General features: G+C 42.3%; 1 protein-coding gene across 1 annotated transcript; it reads right to left on the bottom strand.

Annotated features, from left to right (window-relative positions):
- Positions 1-1,273: 1,273 nt before the first annotated feature.
- On the bottom strand, positions 1,274-23,179 carry pparda (peroxisome proliferator-activated receptor delta a). The gene is made up of 8 exons (XM_013138276.4): positions 22,791-23,179; positions 15,312-15,775; positions 10,462-10,613; positions 10,020-10,158; positions 9,476-9,696; positions 6,882-7,088; positions 5,265-5,508; positions 1,274-5,073 (listed from the first exon to the last, which is right to left on the bottom strand). The coding sequence occupies exons 2-8, from the start codon at positions 15,706-15,708 to the stop codon at positions 4,826-4,828; spliced, it is 1,608 nt and encodes a 535-aa protein (XP_012993730.1). The 5' UTR covers positions 15,709-15,775; positions 22,791-23,179; the 3' UTR covers positions 1,274-4,825.
- Positions 23,180-23,749: the final 570 nt, after the last annotated feature.

Here is a 23,749-nt window from a genome sequence, read left to right as displayed (position 1 = left end):
CATAAAGCCCAATATTAATTACATGTTGCACAATACTTTATTTAGTTTATTTTGGTGTTAACGGTCCGTTCTCTTGAATATAGTGTTTGTTTTGTATTTATTTTTCACATCAGTGGCGTCGTTAACCCTGGGCGTCCAAGGCTATAGCCTCGGATCTTTTATGAATAGCCCCGGATCTCAAACGGACGAAAAGTAATAATAATTTTAAACAAAATAGCCCCGGATCTATTCATCTATAATTCCAATCGCGCATTATGACAATGTAGATGTGTAGGATGCTAGCGTGTACATCGACATTTTCCGCATGTACAATCAAAACCCTGTACTTTCTGTCCCGTGCGGGGCGGGAGGGTGCTGGGCTAAGCCCCGAATGTATTGTGCTCTTAGCGACTCATATTGATAAATATTGATTAGGTTCTGTGTTGTCTTGCAATTTATGAATGGTTGAAGATGATTGGCCGTAACGGTATAACAGGTACATTTGGTGTATAACAGGTACATTAACTGGGTTAAGAAATTATGACAATAGTTGTTACCAGTTGTTATAAAATGTTGACATCAAATAAATTAAATAATAAATAAATTGTACTACCCCATAAATCATATCACAAATCACACATTTTTCCCCCCGCCCCAAAACGGTTTGGCTAATTAGCTCTTTGTGAAGGCTGGATTTGTTTTGTAAATAACAATGGCAGGTGCGGCCTCTAGAGTTCCATTATTCCGACACATCTGCTGAACGCATTTACAGTGCCTTCGTGAGAATTCACACTCCTTCAATTACTCCACCTTTTGTCGTTTTATAGACAGAATTCATAATTTCTAAAAGTTTTGGGCATCAATCTACACACAAATGCCCATAATGACAGAGGAAAAAATGTCAGAAATTTGTGCCAATTTATGAAAATACCTAAGTATTTTATGGTGTAAAGATTAATCTTTCAGTCAACTCTGACTAAAAGGCTTTGGGTCAACTCTGTGAATGTGTGTCTTTGAGTGGCCCAGCCAGAACCCCAATGAACGTCCTATGGGGAGACCTGAGTATTGGAGTTCACTAATGTGACCCATCCAGTCTGACATAGCTTCAGAGGATCTGTGAGAAACTGTCCAAATCCAGGTGTGCCAAGCTGTTAGAGGCATACCCTAGAAGACTTGTAGCTGTGATCGCTGCAAAAAAGGCACTTCTATCAAGTACTTAATAAAGGGTCTGAATCCTTTTGTACGAGGTATTTCATTTTTTACATTTTATTTTAAAATAACTTAGCACACATTTCTAAAAACCTGTGTTCATTTCATCATTATGGGGTATTTTGTATACTGTAGGCCGATTGCAAAAATTAAGTCCACAACACTACAAAATGAGGAGAAAGTGAAGAGGTCTGAATACTTTCAGAAGGCACTGTATCTGGGCTTAAGCATGAGTTCACACACAGTTCACACTCACACAGCACGTAACACAGGAAACATCCCCAGGAAGGAAGACAGGGCCCAGCTAAGGTGGGAAACACACAATTAACTCTCAATTGTATTCTGCACATTTAGAGATTTAGTCCAATCATTGAAAACTTGTATTCAAGTTAGTGGGAGTCCGGGAAACAAAATGTTTTTTATTCCACTATTTCAGGGAATTCTACACATAAGGCATAAATCCATCAGACAGTTAACACCAGGTGTTCATAAAGATGTTTAATGGGGCAAATGCACAATATTGTTGTGGCAGATTATTTCAGACTTGTGCTGTGCTCATACATTTGTATGTGTAAATAAATTCATTACAAAATAATTAATATTTTTGCTCTTATGCAACATTAATGCTGACATTTTATTGTACCTATTCAGTAACTGAAAAGTAACACGTTTTCCTTCTCTAGAAGTTTGTGAACACATTAAATGTGTCAATAAATGTGTAATAACAACCACAAGTGGTCCACATTAAGGGAATTTCCAGGGGCACCCAAAACATTTAGAAAAAATGAAATAATACATATCAGTTGAAAGAAAACATAACAGAAAGAAAATGTGAAAACAGAGGGAGAAACTAACGGGGATAAAGCGCACTGTAACCCCAACAGAAACTATCCAGGGTACACTGACGCTACGTGGATACAGCGCACTGTAACCCCAACAGAAACTATCCAGGGTACACTGACGCTACGTGGATAAAGCACACTGTAACCCCAACAGAAACTATCCAGGGTACACTGACGCTACGTGGATACAGCGCACTGTAAACCCAACAGAAACTATCCAGGGTACACTGACGCTACGTGGATAAAGCACACTGTAACCCCAACAGAAACTATCCAGGGTACACTGACGCTACGTGGATAAAGCACACTGTAAACCCAACAGAAACTATCCAGGGTACACTGACGCTACGTGGATAAAGCACACTGTAACCCCAACAGGTGGATGAACCATTCAACACTTCATCGTAGTAGAAAATTGGCAACAGAACAATGCCAGTGCTACATGGTGAGATTTGTTCTGCCGTTAGATGACCATTACATCAGTCAGTTGTGCTTTATCAACTCCCTGGGACTCAACTCCCTGGGACTACGGATAGAATGAAGCGCTTTCTCAAAAGATTCCTGTGGAAAAATTTTGCGACCCCTCTACTGTAAAGGCCAGGTGTCACATATTATCATGTCACCTATTGTTTTACTAGAATACACACTTTTAGAATTGTATAATGTCACAATATAGAAAATAAAAACATATACTGATTTGCATATAATTGACATCATTGCTATGTAAGTGCATCAGTTACCATGATTGACGGACCTAAAAGAATGAGGATAAAACCACTTCCTCTTATGGCAATTTAGATTGGTCCTCCTGCATCCCAGAATTCCAAAAGCATTAGAATCCCATCAGAGATCTAGTCCAAATTTTTCTAGCAGTGATGTCTAGACCGTTGCCCCGTATTTCAAATGTTAAAATGCTCCCTCACTCCTCACGTTAGTTAAAACAAACAACTCTACTTGGTTGAAGCTCTAAAGGTCTTCGCTAAATAAATGGGGGGGTGTTAGTGAATGGGTCAGAATTTTGAACTTCGTGACAGAAAGTCAGTTTAATCAAATCCATAGCACCATACTTAAGACTTCAGCTCCACTACATTAGCTGCATTGTTGCAATCGGCACTGTGTCAATGTGACATTTCTACCTGCTACACCAGAAACCAATATCAATTCAATTCACAAGGTAGCTGCCGTTGGATGCGATGCAACACAGGCAGTATATAGCAGCTTTCATTGATTTGAAATGCTGGACTGCTGATGGCTTCAGTGTAGCGGGGACATTAGCGAAACAGTGGGAGAAAGAAACAGAAGCTAATAATACGACAAAAGTACGGTTTGAGTTTGGTGTATGAACTGTGCATGGTCAACAGGACACGCAGTCTGAATGTACTTCAAATTAAACATTAAGTAATCTTGAGTAAACATACAAGTAAAATCAGGCATTCAGACATCTTATACAGACCCTGTGGTCAGGTTTATCTTCACAGTACGACAACACGGAATCATCCCATGGTTTTAGACCCAACAGTTGTACACAGACAAAATCAAAAAAGGCATTGAGGTTAGGAAGTTGTAACAATCTAAATCTAAATGTAGGAATCCATTGAGAAGTGAGACTGACTGTTTCTGCTGTCCATGTGCTTCCTGTTCTTACAGGAGAGAGAGGGACTGGGGATGCGGAGATTCGACATTGGACCTCAGTAGCATGGAGATCAATATTTAAAGGCATAAAGTTCCCAGCAGTCTCTGGGGGTGTGACGATAGATGTTGGTCACCAACACAGACAAAGGGACTGTGAGTTATAATTCAGCATCCAAGCCGTTCCATGACTGGCAGTCAATCGGGAAGTTAAGGGCAGGTTTGGTGATAGTCATGGGGGGGGGGGGGGGGCAGTTTCCTTTGACCCACTAAAATTGTACAGGCAAGCAGAACCAGCCTTTTTCTGAATATCAGTATCATGACCTCTCAAAGTTTGTAACACAAACAACAATAGCAGAGCCTGGTGATGACTCTGCAGTGCAGGATTCAGAATTGGTTGACCGCTGTAAAAAAACAGACAAGACTATAAAATACATTTATATCAAATAGTACTGCTGATTATCCTTTGAAAAAATACAGGGGGAAAACCAGGGGTCTTGTTTTTTTCTTGTGGTGTCGTTCGGTGAGCTTTTGGCATTTCTCCTGGAATACGTCCACACTGCACCTTCACCACATTCAGAGCAGAACTACAAGCCCTTTGATTTCATCGGTCCCATCCAGACTCAGTTAAAAGAATATATATATATATATATAAATATATATATATATATATGCTTCTATTACATCGCACATGACAGCATCTATTACATCTTCAAATAGCTCAAATCAGCTCGGACACCCAACCACACACAGGTTCAGTATGTGGCTACTCTGTACGTCTCCCATCAGTTTCTTGCTCCCTTGTCAGAAGTTACATTTTCTGTTCGTTTCAGAGACCCTGATGAAAGCAGCTTGCTGCCCTAACTATGGTGATTCATCGTTAGTCAAATAAGAAGGTGCCACTATATTCATAGAACTCCAACCGGCATTCACACGGGCCAATTCAGGTTCGTGTTGCACGATAATCGTCTTCCTGGAGACGTCAGAATAAACGCTGACACTTCCGATTCAACTGATCCAGGCTGTGATTGATTGGGCGAGAGGTTAAATCAGGGGTGTTAAAGCTGGATAGGAACAAAAACATGCACCCGTGTGCCCATCTCAGGAACCGTGAGTGAGTGAGCATCGGCCCCGTCCTGGAAAGCTCCTGGTCCGGTTCAGCCCAGTCAGTACATGTCCTTGTAGATCTCCTGCAGCAGCGGGTGCAGCGAGGTCTCGGACTCAGTCTTCTTGATCTTCTGGACCAGCATGGCGTTCTCAGTGACCAGCTGGCGCAGGTCAGCCATCTTGTTGAGCAGCTTTGGGAAGAGGTACTGTGAGTCAGTGTGGTTGGCCAGAAGGTGCTGGTCCAGGGCCTGTAGGATACTGTCCTGAATGTCCTCCACCTGCTTGATGTTCATCAGCCCGGGACGGTCTGACAGGAAAGACAGGGGGTGAGAAAAGGAAGATCTGTCAACAGTATTGCAGCGCAGCCCTTGGTCGGGACATTAAACAAGCTGGGTAAGGCTTATTACGATAGAGGACGGGCAGTTATGACAGCCCCAGTGCATTGTGGTAGCCCACTACTGACTTATACTGGTAGTTAGTTAGAGAGCCAGCACACACCTCCACAGAGGATGATGGCGGCGACAAACAGAGCCAGGTCACTGTCGTCCAGCTCCAGGGCGTTGAACTTGACAGCAAACTCAAACTTGGGCTCCATGATCTCGCTAAAGGGCCGCCGCAGGCTGCGCAGGAACTCCCGGGTCACGAAGCCCTTCCCGTTGGCCACCAGCAGGCCGTCCTTGTTCATGAGGGAGGGCAGCATGGCGAAGATGGCCTCGTGCACGCCATACTTCAGCAGCGTCACCTGGTGGGTGGTGGGATTACTCTACGGAAATGTTTGTATACCTGTTCTGTACGTTTTATTATAAACCGGGTAGTTAGTTTGGATCCGGGATGCTGTGAGGTCACCAGTCGGAAATGAAATCACGGGTCCCATTTTCATCTCCGTACTTTGGCCGAACACAAACCTCTTGAAGCCTAACTACTTGATTATGGAATTAATTGATTTGGTTATGGATGCTACATTTGTATTTATTTACTCTAAATTGCTATTACACATTCATGAGGGAACTGGTAGTAAACTTGTAAACTAATTGTAATAACATTACAGTAGTTCTGGGGTTTGTGGTATATGGTTCATTCACTGAAAGCAGGCTGTATCCAGGTAACAGAAATAAGATAGGGCAACACTGTCTGACACCCACAACATATAATTAAAATATAAAGGAACAGGATGCAGATAAGCACAGGTAAAATCCCATATGAAAGACTGCTCCAACCTACCTTCCACCAGACACTGGGAGAGGAATAAAGACTGCTTCAACCTACCTTCCACCAAACACTGGGAGAGGAATAAAGACTGCTTCAACCTACCTTCCACCAAACACTGGGAGAGGAATAAAGACTGCTCCAACCTACCTTCCACCAGACACTGGAAGAGGAATAAAGACTGCTTCAACCTACCTTCCACCAAACACTGGGAGAGGAATAAAGACTGCTTCAACCTACCTTCCACCAGACACTGGGAGAGGAATAAAGACTGCTTCAACCTACCTTCCACCAGACACTGGGAGAGGAATAAAGACTGCTTCAACCTACCTTCCACCAGACACTGGGAGAGGAACAAAGACTGCTTCAACCTACCTTCCACCAGACACTGGGAGAGGAATAAAGACTGCTTCAACCTACCTTCCACCAGACACTGAAAGAGGAATAAAGACTGCTCCAACCTACCTTCCACCAGACACTGGGAGAGGAATAAACCTTACAGCGGGACAACAACCAAGAACCTCCGGCCAAATATAAACTGCAGTTGTTAAATAATCTATGGCAAATAATGAAGTGCTGTCTATTCAGGATCCCCAACATGTCAACAGGGCCTGAAGAACGTGACACAGTCAAGGTGTGCAAAGCATTTACAGACCCAATCAAAGAGTCACAGATTGAATCACTCCCAAAGGTGTTTTCAACACATGGGAACAGGGGGATTAATATGAATCTAATATTAAGTAGATTATAAGGTTTATCTTTCATGTATATTTAAATAACAAAAAAATCAACCTTGACATTACTAAATATTTTAGAGATAATTAACACAAATCAATTTCAAAAACACTTTGTAACACAACGAAAATGAAAAAGTAAACAAAGGGAGAATACTCATGCAATTAAGCGTACCTGGTCATTGAGGAACAGATCGACAAATCCGGGGATGCTCTTGGCAAACTCGGTGAGCTCCCGGACCGTCTCCACTGTGGTACACTGGCAGCGGTAGAAAACGTGCACCCCAATCTCCTTGTTGGGGGGCGTCCCGTTGATCATCTGGTTCCAGACCAGCCCATTCTCAGCCTGGTACAATGACTCCATGTCGTGGATCACAAAGGGCTGCACAGGAAGGAAGGGGAGAGAGAGTAAAGAACAGCAAAAAGGCCTTGAGACAAACTGGCTTTATAAAACACATATATACACAGCTGTAAGGCAACCAGGAAACCAACACAACAGGAAATCAACAGTGTGAGTTCAAGTGAATCTTCAGAGCAGCTGTGCTCTTTGGTGTTCCAGTGCTTTAAACTGCCCTTTAAGAATGTGTCCTATACTCCATTATCATATGTCAGATGTTTAGAATGTAGCCTATATTCCATTATTTTGTCAGATTTTTAGAATGTAGCTTATTCTCCATTATCATGTAACGTTTAGAATGTAGCCTATAATCCATTATCATACGTCACGTTTGGAATGTAGCCTATACTCCATTATCATATGTGAGATGTTTAGAATGTAGCCTATACTCCATTATCATATGTGAGATGTTTAGAATGTAGCCTATACTCCATTATCATATGTGAGATGTTTAGAATGTAGCCTATACTCCATTATCATATGTGAGATGTTTAGAATGTAGCCTATACTCCATTATCATGTCAGATGTTTAGAATGTGGCCTATACTCCATTATCATGTCACGTTGAGAATGTGGTCTATACTCCATTATCATACGTCACATGTTTAGAATGTAGCCAATACTCCATTATCATACAGTATGTCACATGTTTAGAATGTAGCCAATACTCCATTATCATACAGTATGTCACATGTTTAGAATGTAGCCTATACTCCATTATCATATGTCAGATGATGTCATATGTCAGATGATGGAACACAGTTTTTCCCACATCCCAAACAAATGATAATATTTGAATATGCCTTTACACAGAAACACACACATCAAAAAGGCCTTGAGACAAACTGGCTTTATAAAACACATATATACACAGCTGTAAGGCAACCAGGAAACCAACACAACAGGAAATCAACAGTGTGAGTTCAAGTGAATCTTCAGAGCAGCTGTGCTCTTTGGTGTTCCAGTGCTTTAAACTGCCCTTTAAGAATGTGTCCTATACTCCATTATCATATGTCAGATGTTTAGAATGTAGCCTATATTCCATTATTTTGTCAGATTTTTAGAATGTAGCTTATTCTCCATTATCATGTAACGTTTAGAATGTAGCCTATAATCCATTATCATACGTCACGTTTGGAATGTAGCCTATACTCCATTATCATATGTGAGATGTTTAGAATGTAGCCTATACTCCATTATCATATGTGAGATGTTTAGAATGTAGCCTATACTCCATTATCATATGTGAGATGTTTAGAATGTAGCCTATACTCCATTATCATATGTGAGATGTTTAGAATGTAGCCTATACTCCATTATCATATGTGAGATGTTTAGAATGTAGCCTATACTCCATTATCATATGTGAGATGTTTAGAATGTAGCCTATACTCCATTATCATGTCAGATGTTTAGAATGTGGCCTATACTCCATTATCATGTCACGTTGAGAATGTGGTCTATACTCCATTATCATACGTCACATGTTTAGAATGTAGCCAATACTCCATTATCATACAGTATGTCACATGTTTAGAATGTAGCCAATACTCCATTATCATACAGTATGTCACATGTTTAGAATGTAGCCTATACTCCATTATCATATGTCAGATGATGTCATATGTCAGATGATGGAACACAGTTTTTCCCACATCCCAAACAAATGATAATATTTGAATATGCCTTTACACAGAAACACACACATCAAAAAGGCCTTGAGACAAACTGGCTTTATAAAACACATATATACACAGCTGTAAGGCAACCAGGAAACCAACACAACAGGAAATAAATCAACAGGCAGTGTGAGCTCAAGTGAAGCTTCAGAGCAGCCGTGCTCCTTGGTGTTCCAGTGCTTTAAACTGCCCTTTAAGAATGTAGCCCATACTCAATTAACTTATGTCAGATTTTTTGAATGTAACTTATTCTCCATTATCATGTTACCTTTAGAATGTAGCCTATACACCATTATCATACGTTACGTTTAGAATGTAGCTGATTCTCCATTATCATGTCAGATGTTTAGAAAGTAGCCTATACTCCATTATCTTATGTCAGATTTTTAGAATGTAGCTTATTCTCCATTATCATGTCACGTTTAGAATACGTCACGTTTAGAATGTAGCCGATACTTCATTATCATAGAGTATGTCAGATGTTTAGAATGTAGCCTATACTCCATTATCATACGTCACATGTTTAAAATGTAGAATACCTCTTTACGATGTCCAGCCCACATGGGATAGTGGAACACAGTTTTTGCCACATCCCAAACAAATGATAATATTTGAATATGCCTTTACACAGAAACACACACACACACATTTGACATGTTAAAGTGTTTAAAGTATGATATTAATTTCATTTACATATGGATACGCTACCGGGCTGGAGCTCGTCTTCCCAGTGAGAATGCTCCGGGCCTTCTTCTTGGTCATGTTGAGGTTCTTCAGGTAGGCGTTGTTGACCCGTTTCGCCAGAGATTTGAGGTCCGAGCCATTGGGGTTAGTGGTCGGCGCCGTTTCTCCTGCCAGAAGGCCCGCCACCAGCTTCCTCTTCTCTGCCTCGGGCATGCGGCCATAGCGGATCGCTGGTGAAACCGGGAAAAAGTAAATCAGTCTACCTCCACCCACTGGAGACACCCAGAGACAGGGAGGAGTTAGCGGGGACACCCAGAGACAGGGAGGAGTTAGCGGGGACACCCAGAGACAGGGAGGAGTTAGAGGGGACACCCAGAGACAGGGAGGAGTTAGCGGGGACACCCAGAGACAGGGAGGAGTTAGCGGGAACACCCAGAGACAGGGAGGAGTTAGCGGGGACACCCAGAGACAGGGAGGAGTTAGCGGGGACACCCAGAGACAGGGAGGAGTTAGCGGGGACACCCAGAGACAGGGAGGAGTTAGCGGGCCTCACCGTCATGGGACATGCCTAGCAGCAGGCACTTCTGGAAGCGGCAGTACTGGCACTTGTTCCTGCTCTTCTTCTGGATCTTACAGCTGCGCTCGCAGCGCTCGTACTCCAGCTTCATCCGTATGGTCCGCCGGAAAAACCCCTAAGAGAAACAGGGTAAGCAGAGGGGAAAGTACCCCGTCGTACCTTGTCCGCCCGTCCCTTCTCACCCTGCCCTGCCCGCCCCTTTGCTGGCCGCCCGCCCACCGGCTCCGTCACAACCTGCCCGCCCACCCCATTATAACCCCGCCCGCCCCGTCGCACCCCGCCCGCTCCCGCCCCGTCGCACCCCGCCCGCTCCCGCCCCGTCGCACCCCGCCCGCTCCCGCCCCGTCGCACCCCGCCCGCTCCCGCCCCGTCGCACCCCGCCCGCTCCCGCCCCGTCGCACCCCGCCCGCCCCCTCACCTTGCATCCTTCACAAGCATGGACTCCGTAGTGGAACCCTGAGGCTTTGTCTCCACAAATCCGACATTCCACATTGATTGCGGCTCCGGTCCCGTCCACACGACCCAGAAGCAGCTGGTCTGACAGGGATGGAGATGACGTCTGGGACAAATCTGGAGAGACAGGCAGAGAGAGAGACAAGAGGAGGTTCTGTTAGAATAAGGCCCGGATTCATTCCAATTAGGGACAGTGACAAGGATTTCGATAGTTGAGTTTTGTATTAAAGACCACTGGAAGGTCAAATTATTAATATCCGATACATTATAAATGAACACACTGAATGAATTCCTCTGTAACACTAAAGAAACAGTTTTACTTTTATAGAACAGCACTGCATAACAAAATCTTAACATATGCATATGTTGGTATGCCAGGGCTATATGAACATTCACCAATGCAACTATGACAATATTTTGTGTATCTGGATCTGTGTGTGTGTGTGTGTGTAAGAGTGAGTGGAATCTGTGACAAGCCTGCATGCACGTTTACATGCTTTCTATATATGTGTGAGTGCGTGTGTCAAGAATCTGGCCAGTGCTGCTGAGTACCAGACTGTTCCCTCCCTGTGGTGAACTCTCCACCAGTGCCGGCCAAAAGGTTCTTCCAGTGGAGCTCAGGAGGCATGTCAAGAATGCCAGGGATTGGAGACCCTATAGAATTACAATAGCTGGGAAGGACAATCCGATTTAAAGCGACATTCCACTCCAGAATAGAGAGCCATGTGTGTTCCAACCTACACAGTTTGCTCCAACCATCTGAAACAGGATACGTTTGGATACGTTCCGTCTTGAGGGAACTAGAATGGCAAGGCGGTGCGTTCTATTATGAGGCAACATTCAACCAGGAACCACGTGTCTCGTCGCATCCACTCGGTTGGACTGCACAGAAGTGGAGTAGGCATGAGGGACAACCCACTTCAAATGTAATGTTATCTGAGAATCGAGGGGACCGTTGGCATTGTGTTCAATCAGTCCGTAATGATTTTAGATAAATCCCTAACCTGAGGGCAGCGCTGCTCTGCTACAGTAGGGTTAGCATAGAAGCGTGGGAAAATCAGCAAGGCCAGGCGAGACAGCATCGAGTCATAGATGATGGTCTGAGTTCCTCTGTGTGTGGGAGGAGAGGCCTGGGAGCCTGAAGAGTTTGTCACATGCAGACATACCACTCCCCCCCCCCCCCCCAGAGTGAAGTGAGACCAGCTGACCGGGTGTTTCATGCCTCCCCTTGACCATTTCTCTCTCCAAAGGTCTTAATGAATCTTTCCTGGGTTCCCTGCATGGCCCCTCCTAGCCATCTCTTTAAAACACCTTGGATAAGGTCACTGGGGAAGGCTGTGGAGTTTGTTCCATTAAGGATTAGGAGGCAAGGAGAGAGGGTGCAAGGAAATTAGGAAAGATTAATCGAGTCGTGTTTGTTGGCTTGTGAATGTGATAAAAAAACAGGGTTAAAAAAAGGGTTATAAAATAAATATGTTTTCGCAGGGTAGAAGGTCTTTCTGTTTCTGAGCTATAAGGTTTCCACTATAAATGTAAACACTCTCAAATTGTGGCACGACTGACTGACAAAGCATACTATAAAATGTATCGTTTCTTTATACTACTACCCATATATAGTTTTTAATCAACTTTGTTTACAAACATTTTAATGAATAAAGCTTACGTTTTGGGCTCTGATGGGGAGAACTGGGCCCAATAAAATCTATTCAGTCAGTGTCCCATCAAAGACATGGGTCCCAGTCTATCTATAAGGCTTTCTTACTGCAACAGCTAATTTATATAAGAATTGTATTCACATTGGTAGTAGTAGATGTACTATCCAAAATCTCGAAACTGTATTTTATATTAATGTCCCCAATACAACGCAAAAACAGAGTCTGGTAAGAGTCCTTTTAGCTTTGCTGCCCTGTCATCTTTGCAACAGGTGACAAAAGACTGAAAACTACATAATTTTACTTTGATTGCAGAGACAGCATTTACCGGATACCCAGGTAACGCGTGTAATTATGTTTATTGATGAGAACGAAGTGGACAAAGCCAAATAGGGTGTACTGTGGTGTAGTGTAATCTCAGTGTTTATGAAAAGAAGAAGAAAAAAGGACCTCAACTGGCTTGGCCTCCTTACTGGTCCACAACCTATCAACACTCCGGTTCCTTTTAGAAGTTGCCACCCCTCGTCTGCCAAAACAAACACACACACACACACAGCTCTATTGACCGGACTGGAACATTTGGGTTGGCAGAGCCGGGAGAGAGGAGAAAATATCAGAGCGGATTTGAGAAAACAGAGAGGTGTGTGTTTGTGACTGGGGCGCATTGGTGGACTGGAGAGAACAACGTTTCTCAACGGTGACACAAATAAACACTAGGAGGCACACAGGCCTGTATCAAAAGGTGCCTGTATCGGTCTGTACGGGGCTCTTATAGTGGCACAACGATGCCATCATATAGCCGTTTGATAAGATGTGTCTGTGCTAATTGGGTTAAGGCGAGGTTACCTGCCCACTATTTGTTTATAAGCTAGGATATATCAGTGTATATATTTTTTTTTTATATTTCTTTTTTTGGTGTGTTAGAAACAGCATTTATTTGGTGTGTTTACACAGTTTGAGACGTCATAGCTGGAGGTTGGATCGGGTTTAGAGTAATGATACTTCACAAATAGATAGCAGTTTTTATAGCTGTTTTGAAGATCCTGTGACTTTTTCTCACCACGAGAAAAGAGTGGAGTGGAGAGTTAATTGCTATAATTCAATAATCACAACGCCCGCTCTACAGTATTTCATGCATCCATCATCAGATTCGTGGGCATAGATCTGTTTCGTGGGCATAGATCTGTTTCTTGTAGGATATTCAGGACCTTCACATATCATAAACATGTACAGCACAGCAAAGCATGTGATTTTTACCAATGTCTTATCAAACATTAGCTGAATAATTTGAAATACCACCTAAATTCCCCAAAAAACTACTCTGGCTATATTCACACAATTGTTTAATTCTGATATTTTGCGTAATTATTGGCAAAGCAGCCGATCTGATTGGTTAAAAGACAACTTGAACAATACATATAAATTAATATGATATTATTAACTTAGTACTGAATGCAACTAATAGCCCAGCCCTAGGTCCTCGGTCCCAATAGCCCAGCGCTAGGTCCTTGGTCCCAGTAGCCCAGCGCTAGGTCCTTGGTCTCAATAACCCAGCGCTAGGTCCGATAGAGCCTCCCCAGAGTTTTGCAAGTGTGAAGACCATTGCGTATGCATATCACTTGATTTTCCTGTGATTGTTGGCCAGAATCCTGGTATGTCTCGAACATGTGTAAATTCAAACAATATGGAAATTATTATGCAAACAATGTAAGCCTCTCTCGAGTTTTATTCACCCCATCGAAATGTAAACAAGCCCTCAGTAATGGTGCTATATGGAACATAAAAAGGATATTCAGCTCTGCTTCAAAGGAAAGAACCTTTGAAGAACTATTTTGATTTGTTATAGAACTCATTCCACTGAAGATTCAACACAGGACCCAAAACCTATACAGGGTTTTGGTGGAAACCAAAAAACCCTTTTAACTAAAAGTATAGTAAGCCTATTGCCTAAAGGTTTCTTAAAAAAATATACAGGTTCATACACATTTTGTCATAATTTTTTCAAATGTAATTGCCAATCACTTGAAAATTGATTTTTCATGAACTACCTGGTCACACACGTTGGTCCAATGTCAACTAAATAAATTATTGCATTCAACAGTGCAAAGTGAACCCAAAAATGTATTAATTTATATAGATTTTATATTTAAAAAAAAGTCCAATTACATTAGGTCAAATACACTCGTAATTGATTTGTATGCGCTCGGGTCTATCACTGCATGCCTTGCACCTGGGCAAAATTTTGAGATTTAGCTGAACAAAGGCATTTGTTCATTTGATCCTTTTTTAGTTTCATGACATCTTGTTTTCTTAGTGGCACTACCTGGGGAAAACGTTGCTGACAGCAAGGAACAAACTGAACCCCCCAGATGGAAAGTAGAGTTAATTTAGATTAAACGCATGCATTTGTTGGTGAGAAACATATTTTTGCAGACCCCTAATAAGCTTCGATGTCAATAACTTCTCTGTAAACTTCCCACACTATGTAACTTTCTGTAACGAATGATGAGCTAACATCTGGCTACTTTAGTTGCAGTGAAAGATAGATTTAGCATGCTTCCCATGTTTAAGTCACAAAAGATTGTGAAGTTGTGCATTCATTATTGAGTGTGCCGTCTGTTGTTCTTGGCTGAACTAAACCTGTAGATTACAGTGAGCACAAAACAAATGTATATTTTTTATTGAATACTGCATAAGATCTTTTGATTAGCTAACACCAACTGCCTCATATATTTCTATAGGTGTTATACAACAGAAATGCAAGGGCCCAGCCCTGCTAGACAGGAACATTCAGTTGTATAGTAGATCAGTACTGACTTCTTAAGAGACATGGTAAATGAACTGCAGCTAATGGGGGCACTCAGTGGATAACGGGCACATCTAAAAGTAAACATCCACGGGACTTGGCGGTGCCAGTATAAATGGACTGAAACAAGATATTTACCCTTTAGGAACACTCTAGTGATTGGCTGATTAGAGTTTGTAAACCAACTGGACTAGATCTCGATTTCTACAGGCCAGAGGTTTGGGTTATAGTTTGTAAACCAACTGGACTAGATCTCGACTTCTACAGGCCAGAGGTTTGGGTTATAGTTTGTAAACCAACTGGACTAGATCTCGACTTCTACAGGCCAAAGGTTCAGAGGGTTTGGGTTAATCTCACCAGTGCAGCTGCTGGATGGGGCAGGGCTGTCCGTATTGCAGGTGCTACGGCTGTTACTACTCCCCTCCTCCAGCTGCTCTTCCTCTTGTTCCAGATGCTGCACCTCCTCCTCGTCCTGTGAGCCCATGTCCCAGGAGGTTAGGCCGTCCTCCGTGACAGGTGACACTTGCTCTGGCCCCGCCCCATCCGTCTCCCCATTGCCCAAACCCTTTAAGAGGGAAGAGGGTTTCAGCTCATCCGAGGATGGTTCCCTCTCTACGCCCGACGTCCGCTCCCCATGTGGGGAGGTGGTTCCGTTCTGGCAATACCCCTCCTTCTTAACCAGAACCCCGACCCGCCGCTTGCGATCCCGACGCGGGGCACCGCTTCTTGCTGGCGCCAAGATGGTGCCCTCCATGGCACTGCGTTGCTTCCCCTCGGACCCTCAGCCGCCCCCCGGTCATGGCACCACCATCACTGCCCTGCTGGGAGGAGGAGAGGGGTGGGGAGGGGGATTAGTACGCCGGCATTGAAGGACAACCTTTCAAACACCAGCCATTCAAATTATTTGCTGCAAAATTACATTATAAACCCTGTCAGCTTTTACAATGGATTAATATATAGGTATTGGCTTATGGCTCTTTTGCAGAATAAGGTGATGCCTCTTCTCACAGAAAATGCCCCTTTAACAGATTTACATCCCCAAATATCAGTTATAGGTGGGGTCGTACACATGCAGGCTCTCTAGTTAAAAACTAAACATTGAGAGGCGATGAAAGGCCTATATGTAACATCAGACTCTCCTCTAGAAACACTTGTAATAACAGAGACTTTGACCTGGTACCATTCAACAAATTCCTCTGCAGCTGAGCAAGCCTCACCCAGAGCGAATTGAGACAGAAAAAGCTTCTTCCCACAGACAAAAAACATACGGGCCAAGCCAGGAGTTAACCAGGACACAGAGAGGGTTTGAGCTGAACTATTACCAGCAGTGAGTAGGCCTAGCTGTAAGCAAAAAAACAACAACCAATAAAACATACAGGTGCACATTGTGTGTGTGTGTGTGTGTGTGGGTTAGCCTCCAAGTCCCTGCACGTACGGGCCATGGGCTCGACAACGCCGCTGTTCCTCTAAAACCCTCTGCATGTGGTTAGGGAGAAGCTATGCCTGGGTGTCTGGTCGTGTCTCAGCTGAAGAAGCTTCATGTAGGCGGTCTGCTCTGTGCATCCACTGGTGCGGCCGACCTTTCCCCACATTCCCTACTTCCTGCTAAACAGCCATGCCCTTTCCCCCACTGACCTTGTGTCACTGTGTGTGTGTGTGTCTGCCAAGTAGAAACTGGGTTCAAGGGAGCACAAGCTATAGAGCTGATTTCATGTGGGGGGGGGGGGGGGGCATATGGAGGAATCACTATGTTTTTCTGTGGTGCAAGTGGGAAGAATACTTTAGAGTTGATCGATTTATTTCCTAACCCCGGACAGCAATATACATTCCTATTTTCATGCACACCTGCTGTAGTTGCTCTTAACAATGAACAAACTGATGTTCAATAAAGGAAGTTCCACCGTGTCACTTGTTGGGATTTCTTTTCCCATTGCTCAAACGTTCTCCGACGAGTCCCTTTGGATCCCCCCAGCTCCCTTCTCCTCTCCAGCCTCTCCCATGCCACCCTTTCAATCACCCCCCCCCCCCCACCCCCCAATCTCCTCCAGTGAAATACAGAAGATAAACTGCTGCTCCTCCCTCTGTGCCCACTGAATGGGACAACCTTTCACCTCAAAACCCTGATTTGTGGTAAACACATATTCATTGTGAAAGACCAGAGGGACTCTTTCAAAGTAGGCCAACTGTCCAGCATTTCCTGGTTCTTGTGTTATAATACCTATAAGTAATTACAAGATAAGAGAAATGGATTTGCTTCCCAAAGATTTTAATAAGGTTACAAGCAGCTTTCCTGTGTCTGAGGGGCAAACAGTGAGGGCGTATATCAGTATGACAACTATCAATGCCACTACACTGCGGAGTAGCCAGCTGAGGCCCTTCCTGAAAACAGACAGTGTGTAAACGTGTCAGAAATTAACATGCAAGTTTGTGACAAGAAATCCAAAATAGGATAGGATAAGTTAACAGCATTATTTAAGGCATAGCATAACAAATTACACAATTCATTTTTAAACGTGAGATTTTTACAGGATAGGCAAAACGTTTTAGAATCTGATCAAATTGCTTTGAAATGGCAGAGTATTCCTGTTGTTCTTCAGTCTGGCATGTTCCCTATTCTTTTACTTCTGCAGTATTGTTGAAGAAGTCTGATACTAATAATACATGTATATCAAGGCATTGTGCATTATACAATTAGAGACAGAGGATCAATGTCATTATCATATCATTTCTAAATAAAATGTATTTCATGCCAGAGTACACAAGTACAAAAATGACAAAACACTGGCATCAGCCGATTGTGTCAGAACAATATTGACGATCCTTATCGGCCTCCAATTCTGTTATTGGCGCATTCCTACTATGGGTGCATTTGCAATAGAGGTTATGGATTTCTGTTACGCACTGGAGCATGACAGGGAATTATATCCACTGACACCAAGTTATAACTGAATATAACTGATCCCTATTACAAATGCTTAGTGGAAAATCGGAAAACCTGAATGACAGGTTGTGGATGAATCCTAGGACAAGTTTAAACACTAGATTTAAGAATTAATCAGGGTGGGAATTTAATCAGGATCCACTGAAAGTCACAGATGCAGGTTTTGTAACTGAAGTGTGACATTGACATGAGAAATACTTAACCAAATGTAGTGACAAACTCAGTAGCCAGTTTATTACATTCACCACCCTATTCACAAAACATCCACCCCCTCTATAGACAGCAACATGTGCCTCTAGCTTCCTATACAAAGAAGGAATCAAGGAATTTAGTTTGTCTGTAGTCTGATTGAGCATTTGAATGGGCACGTTAAAACAGGCAAAACAAGACAATTAAGCAGCTCGGAACTTGGTATGATTATAAGTGTCAGAAACAATGCTTCAAGTAACTGTGTTGGACTTCTGATTTCCAATATATTATGTTTCCTTAAATGCGAGATTTTCACAAATTCAAAAATAGACTGACATCTGAAAACCCAGGAAACAGAATTGGGGGCGGGGGGTTGTAAAGGGCTCAACACACACATATTACACCATCTTGACCATACAACAATGGCTTGAGAAAAAAAATTCCAGGTCGCCAACTGACACCAGCAACTTCCTGCTGCACCTCCCATTGTAGCTCGAATTAGTCACCACTGGCAGACATGGTGAATAATTCACCATATAAATACGTGTCTATTCAAACAGTGGTTACCACCTACTCAAACCGCTGACATAAAAAGAATAACACACCATCTGCCCTTACCGCTCAAGCCAGTATGTGATGTGGTGCCACTACCACAAAAGGATAGTTGTTCATGCATCACAATGAAATGAACCCGGAAAATTAACCACAACTAGCTTAATCAACTGTCGAAGACGTAATCGAACGACAAGGCTCAATAATACCTTTTCATTGAATAGAAAAATGACCGGATGCTAACTCTAACACTAGCATTGTATCGAACTTCCAAGAAATCCAGGGACTAGTAGCTTAGAAGGGCACTAACCTCTAAGGTCCTGTTAACGAGCCCAATACATTGCCCTAAACATGTACAGCCTTTGTCAAATGAGCTCTATGAGGGACCCTACGACTTTAGTAGCTCACCTTGCATGACAACATCAAAACCCATAATAAGTTGAGTGATACAATTAAGCATCTAATTGGATAGATCAATCGACTTTCTGGAGACAGTGCTATTCACAGACTCCCTTAAACCCTGCTCACAGACTCCCTTAAACCCTGCTCACAGACTCCCTTAAACCCTGCTCACAGACTCCCTTAAACCCTGCTCACAGACTCCCTTAAACCCTGCTCACAGACTCCCTTAAACCCTGCTCACAGACTCCCTTGAACCCTGCTCACAGACTCCCTTGAACCCTGCTCACAGACTCCCTTAAACCCTGCTCACAGACTCCCTTAAACCCTGCTCACAGACTCCCTTAAACCCTGCTCACAGACTCCCTTAAACCCTGCTCACAGACTCCCTTAAACCCTGCTCACAGACTCCCTTAAACCCTGCTCACAGACTCCCTTAAACCCTGCTCACAGACTCTGCAGCACTGGCAAACAACAGTTGCTTGCTAGTCGGAAAGGGAACCAATTAGACCCAAGAAGACAAACGAAAACGTTGGCACCAGACAAGAGAGTAAGAAAAAGACAGAGCTAGCTTGAGTACAAAGACGAAAGGAAAGCCAAAACAAAATCGGGTAGCGGGGGTAAAAGAGGACGAAGGGAGACAACAGAGGTAAAAACAGAAAGAGAGAAACTGAAAGTGTTGTGTAAGAGTTGGAGGATTTATGAGAGTTAATAGTAGTAAAGAGATGTGAGGGGTGACCATAATGAGGGAATAGAGGATGGCCTGAAAGGAGGGATGAACGGTGAGTGACGGGGAAAGGCCTGAAATAGCTTTGAATGAAAGGTCAGGAGTGCATGTTTTATGTGCAATAGAAATCCTTGGGCAATCCGCATAAGGGCTTTTAACTTTCCAGCAAGCCCATTTAGAAAAATTCTGAAAATGTGCAATAAAATCCACCCTTAAATAAGACAAACATTACCTCACAAACAAACAAGGCATGCATTTATGGAATACCGTAACCTAACCAGGAAAATGTGTGGGCAAGAACACGTAGCACCTAAGAACAGAATGATAAGGCTTAATAAGAATACTTTTGGCCAATGGCCTCTTAACAATCTCATCTCCAGGTGCTTGGAGTATCTAGTGTTAGCAACTAGTAATTTTGTGCATTTTGAGTTTTCAATTTTGAACGACCCCTGGCTAGCTACCACCTAGCGGTAGCAACTAACAAGATAACCTGTCTGTTTATTAAAGATTTATTGCAGGGAAGAATGCTAACTTTTTTCTTTAGTGGCCCGGGTGAACCAGTTGGCTGGTTTACTGACTCAAGCTTAATTTCTACTGGCATGGACATGGTGTCAATTTTTCTATTGGGGGCATGCTGGATTTATACACAGTAGGTTGGTTTGTTATGTATATGTAATATTTACAGGCTACATCTAGTTTTTTCATCTAGACTTTTCCCCACAGTGGTTAACTACTCAAACCGCTGAGGTAAAAAAAATAAAAATAACACCATCTGCCCTTACCGCTCAAGCCAGTATGTGATGTGGTGCCACTACCACCAAAGGATAGTTGTTCCTGCATCACAATGAATGAACCCAGAAACTTAACCATAACTAGCTTAATCAACTGTCGAAGACGTAATCGAATGATAAGGCTCAAGAATACTTTTTTTATTGGCTCAAGCTTAATTTCTACTGGCATGGACATGGTGTCAATTTTTAAATCTATTGGTTTCATGCTGGACTTATATACAGTAGGTTGGTATGTTATGTATATGTAATATTCCCAGGCTACATCTAGTTTTTTCACACAGAGGGCCAATGTTAATGCCGGACCCTGAAATGGCCTTTATGGTTTTGGTTGTCAATACTAGGAACAGTTGCCTAGAAGGCTAAAGCTACAGACTAGCCTTAGCTACTGGAAATGTGTCTGTAACACTAAAATGCGCAACAAGAGCAATCAAAAAGGCTAGTCCAAGTCGTTTCAAAGCAGAGACCATATAACCTAGGAACTGACAGCGAAATAGGTTGTTTTCAATGAACCTCCCCTGATGAATATATTGTTGATTACCAAATTGTACATTTGCAATGACTTGTTATTTTACACCTGTTATGCTCTGCATATTTAAGTAATAGTGGACTGGCCTGTGCTTGATAATCCCTTCATCCATCATAGGACATGAAGATCTGTAAAATACACAAATCATTGTGACATGTTAATTGGCAGCAGGACTATTGCCAGAAGACTGTTGAAAAATAATTGCATTGAATAGCCTCATAATCTAAAATAGCGTTAAAACTTCAAACATTTGTCGGCTCCATGGGTAAATGTCTGAAATAGCAGGAAATTGACTTAAATATCCCAGATAGGGGCCTCTTAAATTCTCAAATGTTGGGTCTTGAAAGGGTGACCTGGCCAAGTATTGCCATGTCCCATCCACACCCCCGGCCAAGCACAATTATCATTGTGCCCGTTTTCGGTATTCCTGCTGCTTTGTTTTGGTAAATACTGGAGAAAACGTTTGGGACAGTATCAAAACCTACATCCATTACACAACTGTTTCCGCTGAAACCACTTGACAGACAAACTAACCACAACTAGTCTCAAAGGCTCAACAGCTAAAACGGCAGTTAGTTCACTTCAAACATTTCATTTTCTGTTTGTGATATAGGGACATGTGGGTCTATATATATATATTGCACATATCCTTCTACACGAATATTATATTTTACCAATATGAGCTGAATTCTGACATTCTGCAGGCCGACAGAATAAATGGTTCACTCAATGATGGAATCACTGGACACTGAACAGTTGCGGCACTGCCCCGCGGTCGGAGTTGAAAAATGGCAAGAAAGATTGAGACAAATGTATATTGTTTAGAACATTTGGCATACGTGAAGCACATAGAGTACAGTACTGGTAAATATGCAATGTTGTATCCAATAGTTTTAAGTGCTCTATGTGATTACAACAACCAAGTATTACGATTATGGAACTGCAAGCAGGAGGTTATAAAACTCGAGCCATAATGCAAGATTATCGCACTAGTAGTGTTAAGGTTATCATGTCTGGTAGTTATACTATTGCTATCTTCAGGTCATAAATATGAACACAGCCGTGGGACTGGTTTTAATAAAATGCATTGTATATTACTACAGATACAGTAAACCACCTTAATATTTGACCAGATTGCCATCTACTAGCAAAAATAAAGTTTTCTGTCTCTTGAACTGTATTAGCCTCACAATGTTACGTTAATGTATTTAGATGACTCTACGGTAGATGGTCAGTAAACCTGACTTGATAACTTGGTCAGCTAGCCAGTTAGCTAAAATAGCTTATTTGCTAAGCAACTTATCAGCTAGCCTGTCATCTGGTTCTAATGACTCACGTGATGTTTTATTTATTCACAACAACAACAACAACAACAACAGTCTTTGTCCCATGCCGAGACATCAGACAAACAGTTTGGGTAGCTGGTTGTTAAGTACTCTAGATAGAAAACGTTAAAAAAAGCTAATTTTATGTGAACTGGTTAGAGTAAGCTAGCGGGCTAACATAGCTAGCAATTACGTACATTATGAATGAGGTGAGGGGGTTCGTGATATCAGCTAACGCTAACACACTCTGCAGCTGACTAGCTAGCTATGTAACGTTAGTTGTCATGGATGCGTTTTAAGACTCATTCGTTTAGGGCGTCTTTACGATATGTTAACGCTGGTGAAGACTCAGCTTGTATTGTACGTTTATATATATATAATCTTACCTTTGCTGCATGCAAACAACTGTTCCAAACAGTAGCTAGCTAACTTTAGCTTAGCTAGTTGAATCCTGGACTGTCCGACTTTTGCCTGCTGATGGATGATGTGTTCCTCAACTCCTTATTCCACGAAAACACCGGGACGTTTCCCTCGCTACCTGACAAAGTCAAAGTATGACTTTTTTGTAAACAAACTAATCTTTGTCGCCTGTTTGTTAATTCGTTGTATATGCTCAAGGTGGACAGTGCATGCTGATCAAACTGTAGAAAGACATGCTATTCCTAAAAATGTTTTGGTTTCTTCAGTCCACTGTGCCGCACCACCACACAATCTGTCATACTTCTATCGTGGCTTGACATCACACCATCCGATCAGTACGTAGCAACTACAACGTAGCGTAGTCATGAGCGCAAGTTTGTTGGTGCGCTTACCGTATTGATTTAATGGTCTTTGGCTTTTCAGAATGAAAGGGCAGATAACAATACGAGCAAAGTTCATAGTTAACACACAAATATTTACTTAGACTTTAGTGCGCTATCCATATTTTGTATTCTGTCTGGCCTATTCACTTTGGTAAGAAAAACTTAACTCACCAGAATTGTTTGTAGAACTATGTAAGTTTTCAACAGCTGTACATACCCAGATAAAAACTTTGGGCTCCCACTTAGTAAATACATCACACTAACCTCTTCGCTTTTTTCGGTGACAGTGACCCTTAACTCTCAGAAGGCTTTATTCTCTCACTATTACGCATCTTAAAATAGAACTCTTCATGATTATTCATTTGAAACAACCCGTTATCTGACGTGATTCTGATGTTTATAATGCTATCTGGAGTGAGTATATAGTATGTTTTAAATGCATGTTAACTGATGTATGTAATATGTAACTTATATGCATATATATTGTTTGTTAAAAACAATACAAATGTATTATTTTGTATTCTTTACTGATATTCTGACCT

The sequence above is a fragment of the Esox lucius genome, chromosome 17 (assembly GCF_011004845.1).
Source record: "Esox lucius isolate fEsoLuc1 chromosome 17, fEsoLuc1.pri, whole genome shotgun sequence".
In the NCBI taxonomy this organism is placed as follows: Eukaryota; Metazoa; Chordata; class Actinopteri; order Esociformes; family Esocidae; genus Esox; species Esox lucius.
The sequence above is the reverse complement of the archived record's forward strand: the minus strand, read 5'-3'. Positions and strand labels throughout refer to the sequence as shown.

What these genes read in the sequence shown, in the direction of transcription:
- pparda (XM_013138276.4), bottom strand. Translation starts at nt 15,708, where the DNA reads ATGGAGGGCACCATCTTGGCGCCAGCAAGAAGCGGTGCCCCGCGTCGG. An exon ending in GCTAGGCATGTCCCATGACG is followed by an intron (nt 9,697 to 10,019) that starts GTGAGGCCCGCT and finishes CGGTTTCACCAG; the next exon opens with CGATCCGCTATGGCCGCATG. An exon ending in ATCTGTTCCTCAATGACCAG is followed by an intron (nt 5,509 to 6,881) that starts GTACGCTTAATT and finishes ACCACCCACCAG; the next exon opens with GTGACGCTGCTGAAGTATGG.